We start from the raw sequence: 20,656 nt of genomic DNA, 5'->3' as shown, positions 1-20,656 counted from the left end.
GAAGCCTGCCATTATTTTCATTTTTGATCTCTAGGATTTGAGTTAACTTCCATTACTTTTCTAGGTTTTGGCGTTTAGAAATTTATTGCAGAATTTTTCTTTTTCTTGTATGGTAATTAGAGATCTGTGTCTTCCCTTTCCTTCTCCCTCCACCCCCTGTATGGTTGATTCATTTGTACATGAATCCTTAGACTTGCTTTTTTTTTCTTTTTTTTTTCTCCTTCCCTTCTTCATAGACTTTCCTCGCTGGCTACCTTCTTGTTTGAGAATTTTGTATCCTTCATACAAAGTTGAAGTATAAAATGCGTTTCTCAAGCCCTTTTATTTACCTTTTCTTCTTAAGTATTGTAATACTTAAACATACAAAACATGGTTAGGCACTCCATAAATAGTTTGTGTTACTTGAAATGTTTTGTTCATATTGAGTATTAGCTGTGCATTTTCAGTTTTATGAAATGAAAATGAAGTAAATAAAATTTGTTTTATAAATAGTGTTGCAGATTCTATTCTAGTTATTATACTAGAGTTATTAGTATACTCTAGTTATTATTCCTCTAGGAAGGAAAACACACCTTAGATCAAGATAGATTTTTATTACACAGCTTACTGAGGTGCAGTTGACATGTAGTAATCAGCATATATATATATATATATATATATGTATATAAAGTGAATAATGTGATATGTTTTGACCTGTAAGCACATCTTTGAAACCATCACCATGTCAAAAAATGAACATATCCGTCATTCCTCCAAATCTAATCCCTTCTACCTTGCCTCCCTCATTTCTCCCTCCTCTCCCCCATTCCCAGTGACCACTGTTCTGCTTTCTGTAACCATAGACTAGTTTACATTTAAAAAAATTTTTTAATTTTGATATCAGTGTACAATTACTTGAACAACATTATGGTTACTAGACTCCCCCCATTATCAAGTCCCCCACATAGACTAGTTTACATTTTGTAGAATTTTTTTATATACATGAAGCCATACAGTATGTACTTTTTTGGTCTAGCTTCTCTACTTAATTTGAAATTCATCCGTGTTGCTTATTTTCAATAGTTCATTCTTTTTGTTACCGTCATTCCATAATTTGGATATGTCTACATTTGTTTATCTGTTTACTTGTTTGTTGATAGACATATCTAGGTGATTTCCAGTATTTGGCTGTTACAAATAAAGCTGCATTTATGTACAGGTGTTTGTGTGGGATTAACTTTTACTTCTTTTGGGCAAATACCTACGAATAGAATTAGTCATATGTAGGTGTGTATTTAACTTTAAAAAACTGAAAAACTGTTTAGTAAAGAGATGGTCTCCTTTTACATTCCTACCAGATGTCTATGATCCACACTCCTAGGAACACTTGTCAGGGCAAATCTTCTCATTTTAGCCTGCCTTCTGGGTGTGTTGTATCTCACTGTGGTTTTCATTTGCTCTTCCCCAGTGACTGCTGATGTTGAGCACCTTTTCATGTGATTATTTGCCATCTGTATATCTTTGGTGAAGTATCTGTTCTATCTTTTACCCGTTTTGAAAATTAGGTTCTCTTATGTTGAGTTTTGGGAGTTCTTTATTGAAATCAGGTAGTACTATTCTTCTAGCTCTGTTTTTTTTTGGAGTGGTTTTGGCTTTCTAAACTTTTTGAATTTCCATCTGAATTTTAGAATCAGCTTGCCAGTTTCAAACTTGCTGGCATTTTGATTGGGATAGTGTTGACTCTGTAAACCAATCTGAGATCTAACAGCAATATTGAATCACCTGATGTATGAATGTTATATATCTCTTCACTTATTTAGGACTTCTTTAATTTCTTTCAGTGTTGCTTTGTAGATTTTAGTACACAAGTCCTGCACATTTTTTGGTCACATTTGCCCTTAGGTAATTTTAGTACTAAATGATTTTGTAAATGTTTTCTTTTTTAAATTTTAGTATCTGATTGATCATTGCTAGTATATAGAAATAGATACTTTTGTCTATTGATCTTTTTTTTTTTTTTTCCTGGATAATTATTTTTTATTGAAGGGTAGTTGACACACAGTATTACATTAGTTTCAGGTGTACAACACAGTGATTCAACATTTATATACATGATAATTCTAGGTACCAGCTAGTCTATTGATCTTTTATCCTACAACCTTGCTTAACTCACTTAGCAGTAGCATTTTTATAGATTCCATAGGGTTTTTACATAGATGATTGTGCCATTTGCAAGTAAAGATAGCTTTACTTCTGCCTTTCCAATTTTTAATTTTTCTTGTCTTATTGAACTGACTAGAACCCCCAGGATAATGTTAAATGGAAGTGGTGAGAGTGGACATTCTGCTTTTGTTTTGCATCTTAGGGGAAAAAGCTTGTGTTCCTTTACCGCTAAGCTTTTTGCAGATTTTTTTTTTTTTATTAAAATTGAGGAAGTTCTTTTTTGTTCTTAGCCTACTGAGAGGCTTTCATTTTTTTTAAAATTAGGAACACGTTGATTTTGTCAAATGCTTATTTTATATCTATTTAGATTACTTTCTTTTCTAAGAAAAAAATTTTTAATCTTCAACAAACCTTGAATTTCCTGGCACAAATATTATTGGGTCATTACTCTTCTAATATATTGCTGGAATTCATTTATTAAAATATTGTTAAATTTTGGATTTATGTTCTTGAGGGAAGTTGATGTGTAGTGCTCATGTACTAGTTTTGTCTGATTTTGGTATCAGGGTAATGTCTTCATAGAATGAGTTGGAAAGTGTCCTCTTGTTTTCAGTTTGTGGTGATTTTGTGTAGAATTGATAGTAGTTCTTCCTTAAATATTTCTTAATAATCACTGATGAACTCTTCTTGTTCTGAGATTTTCTTTATGGGAAGATTTTTATTGAACACGTCAGCATCAATAATGTTGTGCCGTCATCACTATCGTCCATCTCCATAGCTCTTTTCATCTTCTAATTTGCCTTCATTTTTGAAAGTTTTTGCTGTGTTGCTAGGTTGACAGGATTTTTCTTTTGGTACATTAGAGATTTTGCTCTGCTGTTGTTTCTCTTGGATTATTCACAACTAGAATTCTACAGACATTTTATCATTGTTTTTCTTTGTGAAATGTAATTATTTTTCATCTGACCACTTTTAAGATTTTCTCTTTATCATTTATTTTAAGCTCTTTGATTAAGATGTCCCTTCATTTAATTTTCTGTTCTTCACGGAGTTTTCATGTACTTGGGATTCACTGAGCTTTTGGTGTCTGTAGTTTATAGTTTTCATCAAATGTGGAAAATTTTCTGCCTGTCTCTTTTTTTGGTAACAGCTTGACATATAATTCACAGAATTCATCCATTTACAGTGCACATTTATTGGTTTTTGTATATTCACAGAGTTGTGTGTTTGTTTCCACAATCAATTTGAGAAAATTTTCATTGTCACCAAAAGTGGCATTTCCTCTCAACCAGCCAACCCTTGAGAGCCATTAATCTTTTTGTCTTAGTGGATTTTTGACTGTTGTGGACATTTCATATAAATAGAATCATATACTATGTAGTCACAGACTTCTTTCAGTTCAGCAGAATGTGTAAGGTTTGTCCATGTTGTAGCATGTACTCGTACTTCATATAATATTCTATCATATGAATATACCACATTTTATTTATCCATTAATCAGTTGATGGACATTTGGATTGTTTCCACTTCTTGACTCTTAAAAATAATTTTGCTATGAATACTTGTATTTAGGTTTCTGTGTTGACATATGTTTTCATTTCCTTTGGGATTATACCTCGGATGAATTAATTGCTAGCTCATGTGGTACCTCTGTGTTTATTTAACCTTTTTGAGGAACTACATAATATTTTCCCAAGAGGCTGTATCACTTTATCTTTCTACCAGCAGCATATGAATGTCTAATCATCTTTTTGTTATACTCATCCTAGTGGGTGTGAAGTAGTGTATAATTGTAGTTCTGACTTGCGTTTCCCTGATGGCTGATGGTATTGAGCATTTTTTAAATTGAAGCATCATTGATGTACAATCTTATATTAGTTTCAGGTGTACAACACAGTCATTCAGCAATTACCCATATTAAATCCCCACCCCCACTAGTGCAATTACTGTCTGTCAGCATAGGAAGATGTAACAGAATCATTGGCTATATTCTCCATGCTGTACTACCATCCCTGTAACCAATTTATATTATGATTGGGAATTTTTGTGCCCTTTTATCCTCCTCACCCTTCACCCCCAAGCCCCTCCCCAGTGGTAACCACCAGTCACTTCCCCATTGTCTATGAGTCTACTGTAATTTTGTTCATTTTGTTTTGTTTTTATATTCCACAAATAAGTGAAATCATATGGTATTTGTCTTTCTCTGCTGGGCTTATTTCACTTAGCATAATACCCTCTAGGTCCACTCATGTTTTCACAAATGGCAGGTTTTGTTTTTTATGGCTGAATAGCATTCCTTTGTGTATATGTACCACCTCTTTATCCATTCATCTATTGATGGACACTTTGGTTGCTTCCATATCTTGGCTATTTTAAGTAATGTGGCAATAAACAGGGGTGCATACATCTTTTTGAATCAGGGATTGTGTTTTCTTTGTGTAATAATTCCTTGAAGTGGAATTACTGGGTTGTATGGTATTTCTGTTATTAGTTTTTTGAGGAACCTCCATACTGCTTTCCACAGTGGCTTTACCAGATTACATTCCCACCAAAAGTGTAGGACAGTTCCCTTTGCTCTACATCCTCCCCAGCACCTCTTATTTCTTGTCCTTTGGATGGTGGCCATTCTGACTGATGAGGTGATGTCTCATTGTGGTTCTGATTTGCATTTCCCTGATGGTTAGTGATGTGGAACATCTTTTCGTGTGCTTGTTGCCCATCTGTATTTCTTCTTTGGAAAAATGTCTGTTCACAGCCTCTGCCCATTTTTTAATCAGGTCATTTGTGTTTTTGGTGTTGAGTCATATGAGTTCTTTATTTATTTTGGATTTTAACCCCTTATTGGATAGAATGTGTACGAATATGTTCTCCCATACTGTAGGATGCCTTTTTGTTCTGCTGATGGTGTCCATTGCTGTGCAGAAGCTTTTTAGTTTGACATAGTCCCACTTGTTTATTTTCTATTTTTGTTCCCTTGACTGAGAAGATGTGCCCAGGAAAATATTGCTCAAGCTTGTGTTCAAGAGATTATTGCCTATGTTTTCTTCTGAGAGTTTTATGATTTCCTGTCTTACATTCAGGTCTTTGATCCGAGTTTACTTTTGTGTAAGGAGTTAGACAGTAATCCAGTTTCATTTCCTTACATGTAGCTGTCCAGTTTTCCCAACACTATTTATTGTAGAGACTTATTTTTCCCACTGCATATTTATGACTCCTTTATTTTATATTAATTGACCATATGCATGGGTTTATATCTGGGCTTTCTTTCTATTCCATTGATCTATGGATCTGTCCTTGTGCTGGTACCATACTCTTGATTACTGTAGCTTTATAGTATAGGAAGTCAGGGAGCCCCATAATACCCCCAGCTTTGTTCTTCTTTCTCAGGATTGCTTTGGCTATTTGGGGTCTTTTGTAGTTCCATGTAAATTTTAGGATTTATATGCTCTAGTTCATTGAAAAATGCCGTTGTTATTTTTATAGAGATTGCATTGAATCTATAAATTGCTTTGAGCAGGATAGCCATTTTGACAATATTAATTCTTATCATGAGCATTGGATAGATTTCCATATATTTGTGTCTTCCTCGATTTCTTTCATCAGTGACTTACAGTTTTCAGAGTACAGGTCTTTTCACCTTGGTTAGGTTTATTCCTAGGTATTTTATTATTTTTGGTAGAATTTGTAAATGTAATTGTTTTCCTGATTTCTCTTCTTCTAGTTCATTGTTTGTATATAGGAACACAACAGACTTCTGTGTAATAATTCTGTATCCTGTAACTTCACTGAATCCAGTTCTAATAGTTTTTTGGTGGAGTCTTCAGGGTTTTCTATATGTAGTATCATGTCATCTGCAAATAGTGACAGTTTAACTTCTCCATTACCAGTTTGGATGCCTTTCATCTCTTTGTCTTGTCTGGTTGCCATAGCTAGGACTTCAATACTATATTGAATACAAGTGGTGAGAATGGACATCCTTGTCTTGTTCCTCATCTTAGAGGAAATCCTTTTAGCTTTTCATCATTGAGTATGATGTTAGCTGTGGGTTTGTCATATGACCCTTTATTATTTTGAGGTATGTACCTTCTGTGCCTATTTTGTTGAGAGTTTTTATCATTTATGAATGTTGAATTTTGTCAATGCCTTTTCAGCATCTGTTGAGATAATCTTGTAATTTTTCTTTTTGTTAATGTGGTGTATGGTGTTGATTGATACATGAATATTGTACCATTCTTGCATCCCTGGAATAAATCCCACTTGGTCATGATGGAAGTATTTTTTAATTTGGTTTGCTAATATTTTATTGCAGATTTTGCATCTTTGGTCATCAGGGATATTTGTCTATAATTTTCTCTTTTTTTGTAGTGTCTTTGTTTTGGGCAGTAGAGGGATGCTGGCCTCATAGAATGAGTTTGGAAATTTTCAAACCCCTTCTGCTTTTTGGGATACTTTAAGAAGGATGGGTACTAGCTCCTTAAATGTTTGGTTGAATTCAGTTGTGAAGCTGTCTGGTCCTGAACTTTTGCTTGTTGGGAATTTTTTGATTATCAGTTCAATTTCATTACTAATAATTGGTCTGTTCACATTTACTGTTTCTTCCTGGGTTAGTCTTGGAAGGTTGTATTTTTGTGTCCATTTCTTCTAGGTTGTCCAATTTATTGGCATATAATTTTTCATAGAATTCTCTAATGATTCTTTGTATTTCTGTGGTGTCTGTGGTAACTATTCCCTTTTCATTTCTGGTTTTGTCTATTTGTATACTCCTTTTTCTTGATAAGTTTGGATACAGGTTTATCCATTTTGTTTATTAGAGAACCAGCTCTTGGCTTTGTTTTGGTTTTTTTTCTATTGTTTTATTATTTTCTGTTTATGTCCCCCCTTCTACCGACTTTGGTTTTCATTTGTTCTTTTTCTAGTTTAATTGTGTTAGACTGTTTATTTGGGATTGTTCTAGTTTCTTGAGGTAGGCCTGCATTGCTGTGTATTTCCCTCTTATAACCACTTTTGTGGTGTCCCACAAATTTTGGACTGTATTTTTGTTTTCATTTGCCCCCTTGATTTCTGTTTTGATTTGTTCATTGACCCATTGATTATTTTAGAAGCATGTTGTTAAACATCCGTGTGTTTGTAGGCTTTTTTGTTCTCTTTAATTTGTTTCTAGTTTCATATCATTGTGGTCTGAGAAGTTGCTTGATACAATTTCAATCTTTTTTAATTTATTGAGGCTCTTTTTGTGTCCTAGTATGTGATCTATTCTGGAGAATGTTCGATGTACACTTGAGAAGAATGTGTATCCTGCTGCTTGAGTTTCTTGTAGGCAGCATATAGATGGGTCCTGTTTGTTTATCTATCCTGCCATTCTGTCTTTTGATTGGTGCATTCTGCCCATTTACATTTAAGGTAATTAAAAGGTATGTACTTGTTGCCATTTCATCAATTGTTTTCTGTTTTTGTAGTTCCTCTCTGTTCCTTTCTTCCTCTCTTATACTCTTCTCTTTTTATTTGATGATTTTCTTTAGTGTTGTGATTGGATGTCTTTTTTGTGTGTGTGTGTATGTGTGTGTATCTATTACAGGCTTTAGGTTGTGGTTACCATAAGGTTCATTGATAGCTTTCTAACTATATAAAAGTCTATATTAAGTTGATGATTGCTCTATTTCAAATACAATTTAAAAGTACTTCTCTTTTATTCTTCCTCCTCCACTCTATATGTATATTTGAAGTCATAATCTGCATTTTTTTGTGTACCCCTGACTGACTTTGTGTATAGTTTTACTACTTTTGTATTGTTTTAAATTCGTACTTGCTTGGTAAGTAATTGGTACTGCCTTTACTGTGGGTTTATTTTCACTGGTGAAAACTATTTAGGCTTAAGAACATTTCCATCTACAGCAGTCCCTTTCAACATACTCTGTAATGCTGGTTTTTGTGGTGCTAAAGTCCTTCAGCCTTCATTTATCTGGGAAATGTTTAATCTCTCCTTTAAATTTGAATGATATTCTTGCCTCATAGAGGATTCTTGGTTGAAATTCCTTCTGTTTTAATACATTAAATATTTCGTGCCACTCCCTTCTGGCCTGTAAAGTTTTTGCTGAGAATGAGAAGTCTGCTGATAGCCTGATGGGGTTTCCCTTAGAAGTAATCTTTTTTCTCTGGATGCTTTCAGTACTCTGTCCTTATCCTTAATCTTTGTTATTTTAATTATCATGTCTTGGTGTTGTCTTCCTGGGGTTCCTTTTGTTAGAGACTCTCTGTGCTCCCATGACCCGAGTGTCTTATTTCCTGCCCCACATTGGGGAAGTTTTCAAGAATTATTTCCTCAAAGAGACTTTCTATCCTTTTGTCTCTCTCTTCTCCTTCTGGTACCCCTATTATGCAAATACTGTTTCATTTGGATTGGTCACACAGTTGTCCTACCATTCTTTAATTCCTTGAGATCCTTTTTTTTCTCTGTTCCTCAGCTTTGTTGTTTCCCTGTTCTCTAATTTCCTTCTCGTTGATTGTCTCCTCTACTTGCAGCAATCTATTATTCATTCCCTCCATTGTGTGTTTCATTTCAGTTACTGTATTCTTCAGCTCTTGTATCTCTTTGTTGAAGTCCTCCCTGAGATCTTCAATTATTTTCTGCAGATCAGTGAGCATATTTATGACTGTTACTTTGAAATCTTTATCAAGAAGATTGGTGATCTCTGTTTCATTTAGCTTTCTTTCTGGTGTCTTATCCTGGGGTCTTATTTGGAACATATTCCTCAACCACTTCATTTTGTTAGGGTTTCTATGTTTCTTCCTTTGTATTAGAATGGGTCTGCTATTCTTCCTGTTCTAGATAGTAATGGCTTTCTGAAGGTGTTCTGTGGTGCCCAGGTCAAGACTTTTTACTGTCCAGTGCCTGGTTCTCTTTTGTGGTGGAGCCCCAGTTGCTGTTGGTAGACAATGGGTGGGGCTGCCTTTCTGTCTCTCTGCCAGCAGTGGTCTGTCTCAATCTGTCTTGGATGGAAGTTAGCCTCTGCCTGCCTTGCAGCAATGGTGGTGCTGCTGGGTGAACCAGTAGGTCTCTTACAGTGGCTGGATGCCTGGGTGCGCAGTTGCATGGCAGCACTGTGGAGGAAGGCCACCCGGCACGTGGCTGGACCACCGGCGAGTAGAAAGGAGTGCTTGGAGCTCGTTCCTGCAGTGGCCTCTCTAGTTGGGCTGTGAAAGGGCGGAGAAAGCTCTGAATGCCTCCCTCTGCCTCTCAGGCAGCAAAGTCTGAATGCTGCTGGGCTTGACAGGTGGGCAGGTACACAGGAACGTGCTTTGGTGCTGAGCCACCAGTGAGAGGGTGGGGCTTTTGGGGCTCCCGTGACTGCCTACCTGCTTGGCCAAGGGAGGGCTGGGGAAGTGTCCTTCACCTGCTCTTCTCCTGCAGATAGCTCCATGCAGCCTACTCTGTCTGGCGCCCCTCCCACTGCTGGCCAGTCTTTTAAACTGCCACTCTTCTTTGCATCTAAGCAGCCCTGCTGGAGCATTTGTGTTTGCCACAAGTGGCAGGAATCTCACCATCCCTGAGTGCTTCAACTCGCCCTTGTGTCCAATCCCAATAATCACCAGAACCCAGTGCGCTGTGGGCTTGTGTTCCCAGGACAGATTTCCAGGGCCAGGTGTGCAGAGTTCCTGGGCGCCTCTCCCCTCTCAGTTCTGTTCTTCCTCCTGCCTCTGGGCTGGGATCGGGGAGGGCTTGGGTCCCACTTGATTGTGGTTCTGCCATTTTACCATTTTCTGTGTGGTCTTCTTCACCAGGTGGTCTGTTCTGCAGTCTTCAAGTCATTTTCAGGATTAGTTGTATTTTCTGTAGTTGCTTCTTTGGTGTGTGTGTGTGAGATTTCCACCTTGCCTTCCTACTCCACCATCTTTATTCCCCCACTCCTCGATATTGAGCATCTTTTCATGTACACATTGGCCACTTGTGTATCTTCTTTGAAGGTGTGTCTGTTTGATCTTTGCCCATTTTTAAATAGAGTTATTTTGTCTTTTTCTTGCTGAATTGTACACATTTTTTACGTATTCTGGATAAAAATGTCTTATCAGATTTATATCTGCAAATATTTTCCATTCTGTTAAAATCTTTTCACTTTATTGATGGTGTCCTTTGAGGCACAAAAGGTTTTATTTTTTATGAAGTACAATTTGATATTTCTTTTGTTGCTTTTGCTGTTAGTGTCATATCTAACAAACCATTGCCTACCCCTGGCTCACAAGGATTTATGCCTGTTTTCTTCCAAGAATTTTCGAGCTAATTTTTGTATATGGTATGAGGTAAAGGTCCAACTTCATTTTTTTTTTTGCATGAGGATCTCCAGTCCTCTTGCTTTTATTTCCTAAGATAAATTTTTTTCTGTGCCTAAGCCTACCTTGTTTTGGGGACTTCAGTTACATTTTTATTAGGCTGTTTAAAGTCCAAGAATTTATTGATGTAATATTTTCCTGGTATGTTTTCTCTCCGTTTCATTATAGATAGTTTCTATTGGTATATCTTCATTTTAGACATGGTGTGACCATGTAACTTTTAATGTCTACTAATTTATCATTATGTCTTCTGGCTGTTCTGATTGATTGATTTTCCCCCCTTCATTATGGATATGCATTTTTTTATTGGGTACCACATATTGTGACTTTTACCTTTTTGGATGGATGATACACATTTTTGTTCTCATAACTAGTATTGAACTTTGTTTTGGGATACAGTTAGAAACAGTTTTATTCTTTCAGGGATTACTCTTAAACTCTCTTAGGTGAGACCAGAGCAACCTTTAGTCTAGGGCCTAATTTGTACCCCTAATAAGGCCAGTACCTGGTGAATTAACAAGATTTTCCCCTGCCAGTTGGAACACCAGCTAGCCTCTGTTCTGTGTGAACCTGCCCGTTGTTGCCTCTACTCCTTTTGGGTGTTTTTCTCCACTGGCCCAGACAGTTTCTCACATACATATGCTGATCAATACTCAGTTGAAACTTGAGGGGGACAGTCTTCAGGTCACCAGACTTACCTCTCTGTCCATCTCTCTCCTCCCTGATGCTCTGTCTTTGTAAATTCTAGACATCTTAGCTTCTCTGGACCTTTGCTCTGTCTCTTGAGCTTGGGGAGATCACTGCTTCCCCTGGGACCCCTTTTGTGCTGCTGTCTAGAAATAGGCTGAGACAGTTGTAGGGCCTACCTTGTCAGTCTCATGTCCCTCAGGAATCACTCTCCTGCACTGATTGGTGTCCGATCTCTTGAAATTCTTGTTTCATGTATATTGTCTGCTTTTGTAGTTGTTTGGAAGGGATAGTAAATTTGGTCCCTGTTATTCCATCTTGATTAGAAGTGGAAGTCTCAAGATTGAGAACTAATTTTCTATTGACTGAAAAAGGACACTGGTATATTTCCATTATATCTGTTTCATTTTTCTCTCAGACTCGATCCTGGGCCATGAAAGAGCTTACAGGGAAAGTCCTTAGAGGGATTGTAGAAACAACTGGCATCTTATCAAGAAGTGCCAAAGTACAGATTTAATATTGCATTGAAAAAAATTATTCTGTTCTTATTCAGTGACTTCTGTGTCTACTGCTATTTGAAAATACAGTTATGATTTAGTATCTGAAGCAAATAATTTTGGTTGTAATTGCTAGTACAGCTTTTGTTTAGTTACATGAATGTTGATGAACTCATCACTTGGGTACTCTGGTCTTAAAACTTTGCTAAGATGAGAATATCTTACTTAACTTCTAGGCATAATTCTTGTTTTCTGGAATATAGATATGAATAGCCTCTGAGACACTGGATTTGACTTTTTTTTCCTTAAGTCCAAATCAATTATGTTGAAATACTGGAGTTACCATTACTATCAACTATTCATATTTTTTCTTTCATGTCATAGGTGAGGCTACTTTAAAGGGTAAAGTCTTAAATACTATGTTCTTTAAAATAACAACACAATCTAAACATCGGATATTTTTTAGTCTGCTAAGTAGAGAGTTTATAATTTACCATAGCAATGGATTGTCAACCCCTTCCTCACAATTTTTGTATGATAAAAACATCTAAATGTTATTTAACCCTGGGACCAAATTATATAGGACACTGTATATAGAACATTATATAACCCTTGCCTCGTACTTTCTTCTCTTACAGGAAAAGTCAGAAGCCTAAGCTCATCTTTGTGGTCACTGACTCACTTGACAGCTTTGCATCTGAGTGACAACTACCTGTCCCGCATCCCTTCAGACATTGCCAAGCTTCACAATCTGGTGTATCTGGACTTGTCCTCTAATAAAATCCGGAGTTTACCGGCAGAACTCGGAAACATGGTATCACTCAGGTGTGCAAATTCAGCTTAGTATGTAACTGTATGCCCCCTAAGACAGAAGAGAGCATTCATTTTGTTAGGAAACAACATTATCAATTTAATGGTATTTAAACAAAAGCAAACATAATTATATCCTTTATGTAAAGTTTCCTGGGAAAATAGATTGTCAACTAATAAATAATTAAGTAGATCCATTGCCTAAAATTTGTTTTATTGCTATGCTTTGTATAATATACTTTATTCTTGAACCAAACCTTTTGGACAAAGTTGGGGTAAATGATTAGAAGGACCTTGTGTTATCCCATATACCCACTAAGTTGTGCTTTTTCCTCACTAGATTCTGGGGTACCATATTATACTTTATACAGAATCCAGAAAATTAGTGAAACTTTTTTGGCCATCCCAGGGCTTAATATGTATGACAGTAGTAAAACCTGGGCTTGAAAGAAGCTAAAATTAGTCATTGAATTTGGGGAACTAAAGTGTGAACTATATAGGAGGTAGATAGGACGTGGAGCTACACAGAGTACAAATTAGAGTCAGATTTACCATTTACAAGTTGTGTGATTTTGGACAAGCTTCTTAAAGTTCACTGAGCATTTCCTCATCTGTAAAGTTGCTATAATATCTACCCAACCAAGGCTGAGATTAGAGATATTTGAGATGAAAAAAACTGGTTCCCTGCCTGGCACGCATTGTATTTAGTAGATGGTAATTGGTATTTCTTTTATTGCCTCTGTTTTATGAGGTAGGTGAGGTCTTCCCAAGTTGAAAGCCAATTTCCAGCTATCAAGTTAATCCCCATGGAAGATCTTGCCCTATTTCATGTGACCTGCCTTTTCTGTGACTCCACTGGCTTTTCTGCTGCTTTCTGCCATTTGTTTCATAGTAAAAAGGAGTAAGAATCTTGTAAGAATCTCTTTATCTTTGCTGCTTCCAGTCCAGCCTTTTTGACAGTTTTTTAGGCTTAATTATTGAATATATATTATGATCTTTTTTTAATCTCCTGAGCCAAATTTACATAAAGGACCCCCTTTCCCATGTGCTATGTTTGGAGCTCAATGGGAACCAGTTATCCAGAGCTAGTTTTCCTTATTCGCTTAGTAGTAAACCAAGGTTCATTTAAATTCTAAGAACTAAGGATTATAGAAACAGTTCTCATTCAAGTAAAACTTACTGTAGGAAATTACCATTATTTCAATGTTGGGGTTTTTTTCCTACTGAAGAATCCTTTGATAATTATATTAGAGTTATCTATACAAAACAAATCATTAAAATAATCATTAGTAGTTAATGTGTCTGCTGTTTCTAAAATGAAAACTTAATAAATTTGGAGAAATACTAATCATAAACTTAATTGTGCAGCTGTCATAAGCACTTTTATTGGCACTACATGATCATCTTAATTCTCTTATAGCGCTTCACTTTAGGCTTGTTTTTTTATTCTACCCTAAACATATGTATTGGACGCCCCCATGTGATGAACCAGTGCAGGGTAGTCTGTGGGTGGCCAGTTTACACACTGTCACCAGCATGAAGTGAGATACACAACATGTGAAGGTGAATCTGTTGAATCTGTTTGTATTTACTGAATCCAATACTCTTTAAAAATTGGGCTTGTATTTTGTTGGTCTTTTTCTCATTTCATTTTTCTAGTAATCCATTTTTTTCCCTGTATTTTACAAATGTCTTTGGCAGTTTGGGTTTTTTTTGTTGTGTTTTGTTTTTCACCACATACTATTTGAACTATTTGAGAAACATTGTACTAGACATTGGAATAAGACACAAAATTTTGTCATTCTTAGGAGATTATATTCCTAGAAATTATATTGTTGATTTTAGCTGCTAGGTAAAGGTTAATATATCTTCTAACTTTGTGGAATTTTTATATCCACAGGGAACTCCATTTAAATAACAACCTGTTACGAGTTCTACCTTTTGAGCTGGGAAAACTGTTTCAGTTGCAGACTTTAGGCCTGAAAGGTATAAGTGATTCCCCATATTTGTGCCTCTTACTTACGCTTTGTATGTATGTCTTTGAGTCTGAAGAAGCCAGGAGAGAGGATCCTTTTGCTAGGGATATGCAGGCTCACTCACCCAACTTGGTGAGTTTTTAGATTTATCCCAGTGGTTCTCTCTCCTGTCCACCTGTAGACTGTCTTCTATCCATATACTGACTACCAGAATTAACAAATGATTTTTGGTCAGTTTTTTAATGCAAAAGGAATATAGAGCATCACAATATTAAGACCCTTTTCTGTTCCCCTTCCATTCCCTTTTCTATTAGAGGCAGCTACTGTTGTACATCCTTCTGGTTCAAGGTTTTGTAATCTTACAGTGTATATTTTAGAATATACAAGAATACAAATTATCTGTACAAAATAAATATACAGAATACAAACCTTAGTCTGTATTCACAAGGAGTTTTCTAAGAACTCACAAACTTTAAGTTAGGGTTATCAGTCACAAATTTCCATACTGAGTGAATGTGTATAAAAGCCTCTGAAAGTAGGTGCTTGGGGAGGGGTAGGCAATGTTTGTGGCACCTCTGTTTTGATGATGCCTTGCTCTTCCATTTAATAAAGATCCTTCACTGTTTAACATCTAGACTTCTCTGTTTATTTCTTGGAAGTGTAAGTTCACAGAGATGTTTATTGCAGATATCCTGTTGGATATTGTTACATATCTGTCTGTAATAGTCTTTTCACTGATTTCACTTTTTTTGACAAATCCTGTATTGTTTTTGTTCTGAGCTTTGCAACTTAGAGCTACTTATTAAGGTGCATCGTCCTTACTTTCAGAAAATCTTTATCATTCATTTCTCAGGGCACCTATTGATTATTTGGAAGAGAGAAAATGTATCAGTTAAAAAAAATCATATCTATTGACTACATCATCCATTCATACAAAGCCAGAATATTTCTGCCTCATGAATCAGTTGATACTATTTTCTTTAAAGTTGATTGCATAGATCTAGTGTGCTTTAGTTTTTCTTCACATTTTTCCATGTTCTTCAAAATTGTTCTATAGTGAAAGGTAGGACTATAGCCTTAGATGTGCACTTTTTAAATATCTTATTTTGAAATAGTCACATAAACCTGTAAGAAACAATGCAGAACAGATCACATGCCCTTTTATGTAATTTCTTTCCATATGCATTATAGAATAATCTTGTCTACAGTTACAAAAAGTATTGCTGAGATTTTGATAGGAATTGTATTAAACCTGTATATCAAATTGGGGAGGATTGCCTTCAGTCTTGTAATCCATGAATGTGCCAAATTGGGGAGGATTGCCTTCAGTCTTGTAATCCATGAATGTGCTATGTCTGTCCATATATTTAGATGTTTTTTGATCTTTTTCATCAGTGTTGTGTAGTTTTTGGTGTATATGTCCTGGAAGTGTTTTGTTAGATTCATACCTGTCTTTTACTTTTTGTGTGATTGTAGTGTATTTTAAATTTTGCTGTTCCGTGTGTTCTTTCCTAGTGTATAGAAATACAAGGGATTTTTCTATTTTTATCTTGTATCCTTCTGCCTTGCTGAACTCCTAGTTCTAAGAGTTGGGTTTTTGGTAAATTTTGGGGAAATTTTTAGGTCAAAAAATTATGTCATCTGCAAATAGGGACAATTTTATTTCTCCCTTTCCAATATGTATGTTTTTTATTTCCTTTTCTCAGTTAATTGCCTGACTAGAACTTCCAGCACTGTGTTGAAAAAGTTGTGAGAACCAATAGCCCTCCTGTGTTGAAAAAGAGTTGTGAGAACCAATGTAATATTCCTCCTTCCCAATCTTAGAAAGTATTTTGTGTTCTGTTAAGTGTATTAATTGTCTTACTATTAAGTGTAATGTTAGCAGTAAGTATTTTGTAGATGCTCTTTATCAGCTTGAGGAAGTTTCCCTCTGAGGAGAGAAACTTCCCTCTTTTTCTGAGTTTTTAATCATGAATGGGTATTTAATTTTGTGAAATACTTATTCTGCATCATTTGATATGATCATGTAATTTTTCTTATTTAGCCTGTTAATTGATTTTTGAATGTTGAACCAGCCTTGCATTCCTGGAATAATACCAACTTGGTCATGGTTATAATTCTTTGTATTGATTTCTGACTTCTGTATGATAATATTTTCTTAAAGATTTTTGACTGAATTCATGAGGCATATTTATCTGTAGTTTGTTTTTTGTTTGTTTTTTCACATTTACCTTGATTGGTGTCAAGGTAGTATTTGCTTTATGAAATGAATTTGAAAGTGTTGCCTCATCATCTGTTTTCTAGAAGAGATTGGAGTTGATTTTTTAAATGGTAGACCTTTCCAGTGAAACAGTCTGGCCTGGATATTTTCTGTTGGTTTCAAAATTATGAATTCATTTCCTTTAATAGGTATAGGGCTATTCAAATTGCCTCCTGGGTGAATTGTGACAGTTTGTGTTTTTCCAGGGAAGTGACCCATTGGTTGTTAAATTTATGTGTATAGAGTTAGTTGTTCATAGTACAGTTGACCCTTGAACAAAACAGGTTTGAACTGTGTGGGTCCACTTATACACAGAATTTTTCAGTATATATATATTGTAAAGTTTTTGTGAGATTTATGACAATTTGAAAAAACATTTTCTTTTCTCTAGCTTATTACTTTATTTTAAGAATACAGTATACAATACATATAATATAACAAAATATGTGTTAATTGTAGTAAGGCTTCATCAACAGTAGGCTATTAATAGTTAAGTTTTGGGGGAATCAAAAGTTATACACAGATTTTTGATGGTGAGGGGTGTCGGTACTTCTAACCCCATGTTGTTCAAAGTGCATACCCTTTTGATTACTATAAGGTCTGTAGTAATAACCTTTCATTTTTTATATTGGTTATTATTTTTTTTTTTTGCCAGCCAGTCTTGGTAAGGATTTGTCTGTTTTATTGAAACAACTTTTTAAAAAAATTCCTCTATTTTTCTGTTTTCATTTTCATTGATTTCTGCTCTTCAGCATTTCCGTCCTTTTTGCTTCACGTTTATTTTGCTCTTTTTCTCTAGGTTCTTAGGCTGGGATCTTAGATTACTGAGTTAAAACTTCTTTTAATGCATGCATTTAGTGCTATAAATTTCCCTCTTGGCCCTGCTTTAGCTGTGTCCAGCCGCAAATTTTGATGTATTTTCATTTCCACTAGTTCAGTGCATTTTAAATTTTCCCTTAAGACTTCTGTTTTGACTTCTGTTTGACATGGATTATTTAGAATTTTCCAGTGTTTGCAGATTTTCCCATTGTTTTCAGTTACTGATTTTTAGTGTGATTCCATTGTGGTTGAAGAATATATTCTATATGATTTCAATTTTCTAAATTTTTGAAATTTGGTTTATGACCCAGGATATGGTCTATCCTAGTATATATCCTTTGGGCACTGGACAAGAGTATGTATTCTATTGGTAGAATGTTCTCTAAATATTGATTAGATCCCATATATTAATCTACTATCTATAAGCTGGATAGTATTATGGAGATTTTTGTCTAGTCAGCTGTTGAGAGAGAGAGGTGTTATCTCTAACTATAATTGTAGATTTCTCTGTTTTCCTTTCAGTTTTGTCAGTTTTTGCTTAAAGTATTTTGTATTGTTCAGTGAATACACGTTTAGAATTGCTATGTCTTCTTGGGACACTGACCCTTTATCATTACGTAATGTCACTCTCTGGTACAATTTTATATAACTCTAAATCTACTTTATCTGATATTAGTATAGCCACTCCTGCTTTCCTTTGATTAATGTTCCTGTGATTTGTATCTTTTTCCATCCTTTTCCTTTCAACTTGCTTGTCTTTAAAGTGAGTTTCTTGTGAACAGCATGTTGTTGGGTAATGTTTTTAAATCTACTCTGCCAGCATCTGTCTTTTAATCAGTGTATTTAGACCATTTACACTTAATGCAGTTATTGGTATGTTAGGGCTATATCTGCCACTTTATTTTTTGTTTTCTCTATGTTCTTCCAGTATTTTTTTTTTCCTGGCTTCCTATGTTACTTGAACATCTTTTTGCTTGAACATTTTTCTACATTTACATTTTGATTTGTCTGTAGTGTGTTTGAATTATCTCTTTGTACATTCTTTTTAGTGGTTGCTCTAGATATTACATTTTATATATATCATTTACTACAGTTTACAGGTGTTCTCATTTTACCAATTTCGATAAAGAACAAAAATACCCTCTTTATGACCTTTTAATTTTCCTTCTATTTATGATAGAATTGTCTTAAGTATTTTCTCTACAAACATTGAGAACCAAATCAATGTTAAAAAATTTTTAACTGCCAAATACGATTTAGAAAACTTAAGAGAAGGAAAGCCATTATGTTTGTCACCCCCACCCCCAGCCTTTTTTTTAACCATACTCTTTTTTTTCTTCCTTCTTAGTGTTCCTTGATTCCTTCTTTTATTTTTCCTTTCTATTTAGGGAACTTGCATTAGTGGTTCTTTTAGGGTAGGCCTGCTGGCAACAAATTCTCTTAGTTTTCTGTCATTTGAGAATGTCTTTATTTCTCCTTTACTGCAAGGGATATTTTCACTGGGTATAGGATTCTGAGTTGACTGTTGTTTTCTTTTCACACTTGAAAAATACTGCCCCAAGTCCTTTTGGCTCCCATGCTTTGTGCTGAAAAATCCACTGTTAATTCTAAGTGTTTTTTCTCTACAGGTAAGATAGCATTTTTCTCTGGCCTCCTTCAAGATTTTTTTCTTTGTCTTTAGTTTTCCAAAGTTTAATTATGATGTAGTATGGTGTGGATTCCTTTGGGTTTGTCCTGTTTGGGTTTTATCAGCCTCTTGAATCTGTTGGTTGGTTTCTTGCCAGGTTTGAAGAGATTTCACCATTATTTCTTTGAGTACTTTTTCTGTCTTGTGCTCTTTGTCCTCTGACTTCCACGACTCTGAGAACGAACATTAAATTTGTTTTTGTTGTGCTCCCACAGGTCTCTGTGGCTCTGTTCTTTTTCATTTCTTCAATTTGTTTCCTTTCTGTTGTTCAGATGGCATAATTCCTATTGTTCTTTATCTTCCATATTTTTTAATGTTGCGTTTATTTGCCAAAATGTTTTCTTTGCTGAGTCTTTTTTTTTTTTTCCATTTTTATCAAGTGTGCTTGTAATTTCTCATTGCAGTGTTTTTCTATCATGCCTGCTGTATTTTGGTCAGCTCATTCTGTTTTTGTCATCACATTGTGGGAATCTATTATCTTTCTCTTTTTCATTCACTTTGAAATCTTCCTGGTTTTTGGTATTACAAGTGATACCCAGTTGAAACTGGATGTACTCATATTATGAAACTCTGGATCTTACTTAAACCTATTTCTTTTTGCTGGCTTTCTCTAACATTGCTCTGGCAGGAAAGAGGGGGGCAACATTTGATGAGTGCCAATGGAGGTAGAGTTGAGATTCCCTTCAGCCTCTGTTGACACCTGAGGGTCAGCAGGGTGGAGATGGCAGTTATGACTCTGTGGTCTCCCCAGTCACTGCAGTGGGGTGACCTCATAACTTCAAGGAGTTGATAGAGTCTTGAGTCTCCTCTGCTTTCTCTGATATCATCTCAATAAGGAAGGTGGAGAGGCACCTCATTACTCTAGGTCAAGGTGGAAGTCCAGGCTCCTGTTGGTTGTCCCTACTGATACCACAGGATGAAGTAGGAAAAGCTTATTACTGCCTGGAAGAGATTAAAGACCCACCTACCTACTTGGCCTTCTTGGATCTGCTCCATTAGGGGTTTGGGGCACCTCCTTACTTCTTCATATGGGTGGAGGTCTGGGCCCTCTCATTGGCCTTTGCTGGCATCGGTGGAGATGGCACCATATGTTCATTTGGTGTTCAGCTGGAGGAGAGCTGCTGTTATCTAAAGGTTTGTCTTATTAGGACGCCCTTTCCTGGTCATTTGTCTTTTGTTGGGAGTTTTTCCTTCTGCATCCATTATTGCCATGTTGCTGGCTTTGAAGAAGCTCCATGTCTGGAATGTATGAGGTTAAAAAGGTAAACCCAAGGAATTTACCACTGTGTCATTCCTTAGGTTCTGTTGTCTTTAGCCATTCTGCCGTCTCAACATGTTTCAGATTCTTACCTTTGTCCACACATAATATACAGGGATTTTACTTGTGCTCTGCAGGAGGAATAGGGGAAATGTGTCTACTTCATGTTTTCAGCAGCAACTCCTCTTGTTTACT

General features: G+C 35.7%; 1 protein-coding gene across 5 annotated transcripts in view; it reads left to right on the top strand.

Annotated features, from left to right (window-relative positions):
- Nucleotides 1–20,656, top strand: part of CNOT6 (CCR4-NOT transcription complex subunit 6) — a 79,581-nt gene that overhangs the window by 45,739 nt on the left and 13,186 nt on the right. For all 5 annotated transcript variants that reach the window (XR_008993517.1, XR_008993516.1, XM_057491158.1 and 2 more), the window contains 2 exons: nt 12,290–12,476; nt 14,362–14,447. Coding sequence is in view for 3 of the 5 variants with exons in the window: in XM_057491156.1 (XP_057347139.1) it covers nt 12,290–12,476; nt 14,362–14,447 (273 nt within the window). In the remaining 2 variants the exon portion in view is untranslated. The remainder of the gene's footprint in view (nt 1–12,289; nt 12,477–14,361; nt 14,448–20,656) is intronic.

This window comes from Manis pentadactyla, chromosome 13 (genome assembly GCF_030020395.1).
Source record: "Manis pentadactyla isolate mManPen7 chromosome 13, mManPen7.hap1, whole genome shotgun sequence".
NCBI lineage: Eukaryota > Metazoa > Chordata > Mammalia > Pholidota > Manidae > Manis > Manis pentadactyla.
Note: the sequence above shows the minus strand (reverse complement) of the source record. Positions and strands in the feature narration are given on the sequence as shown.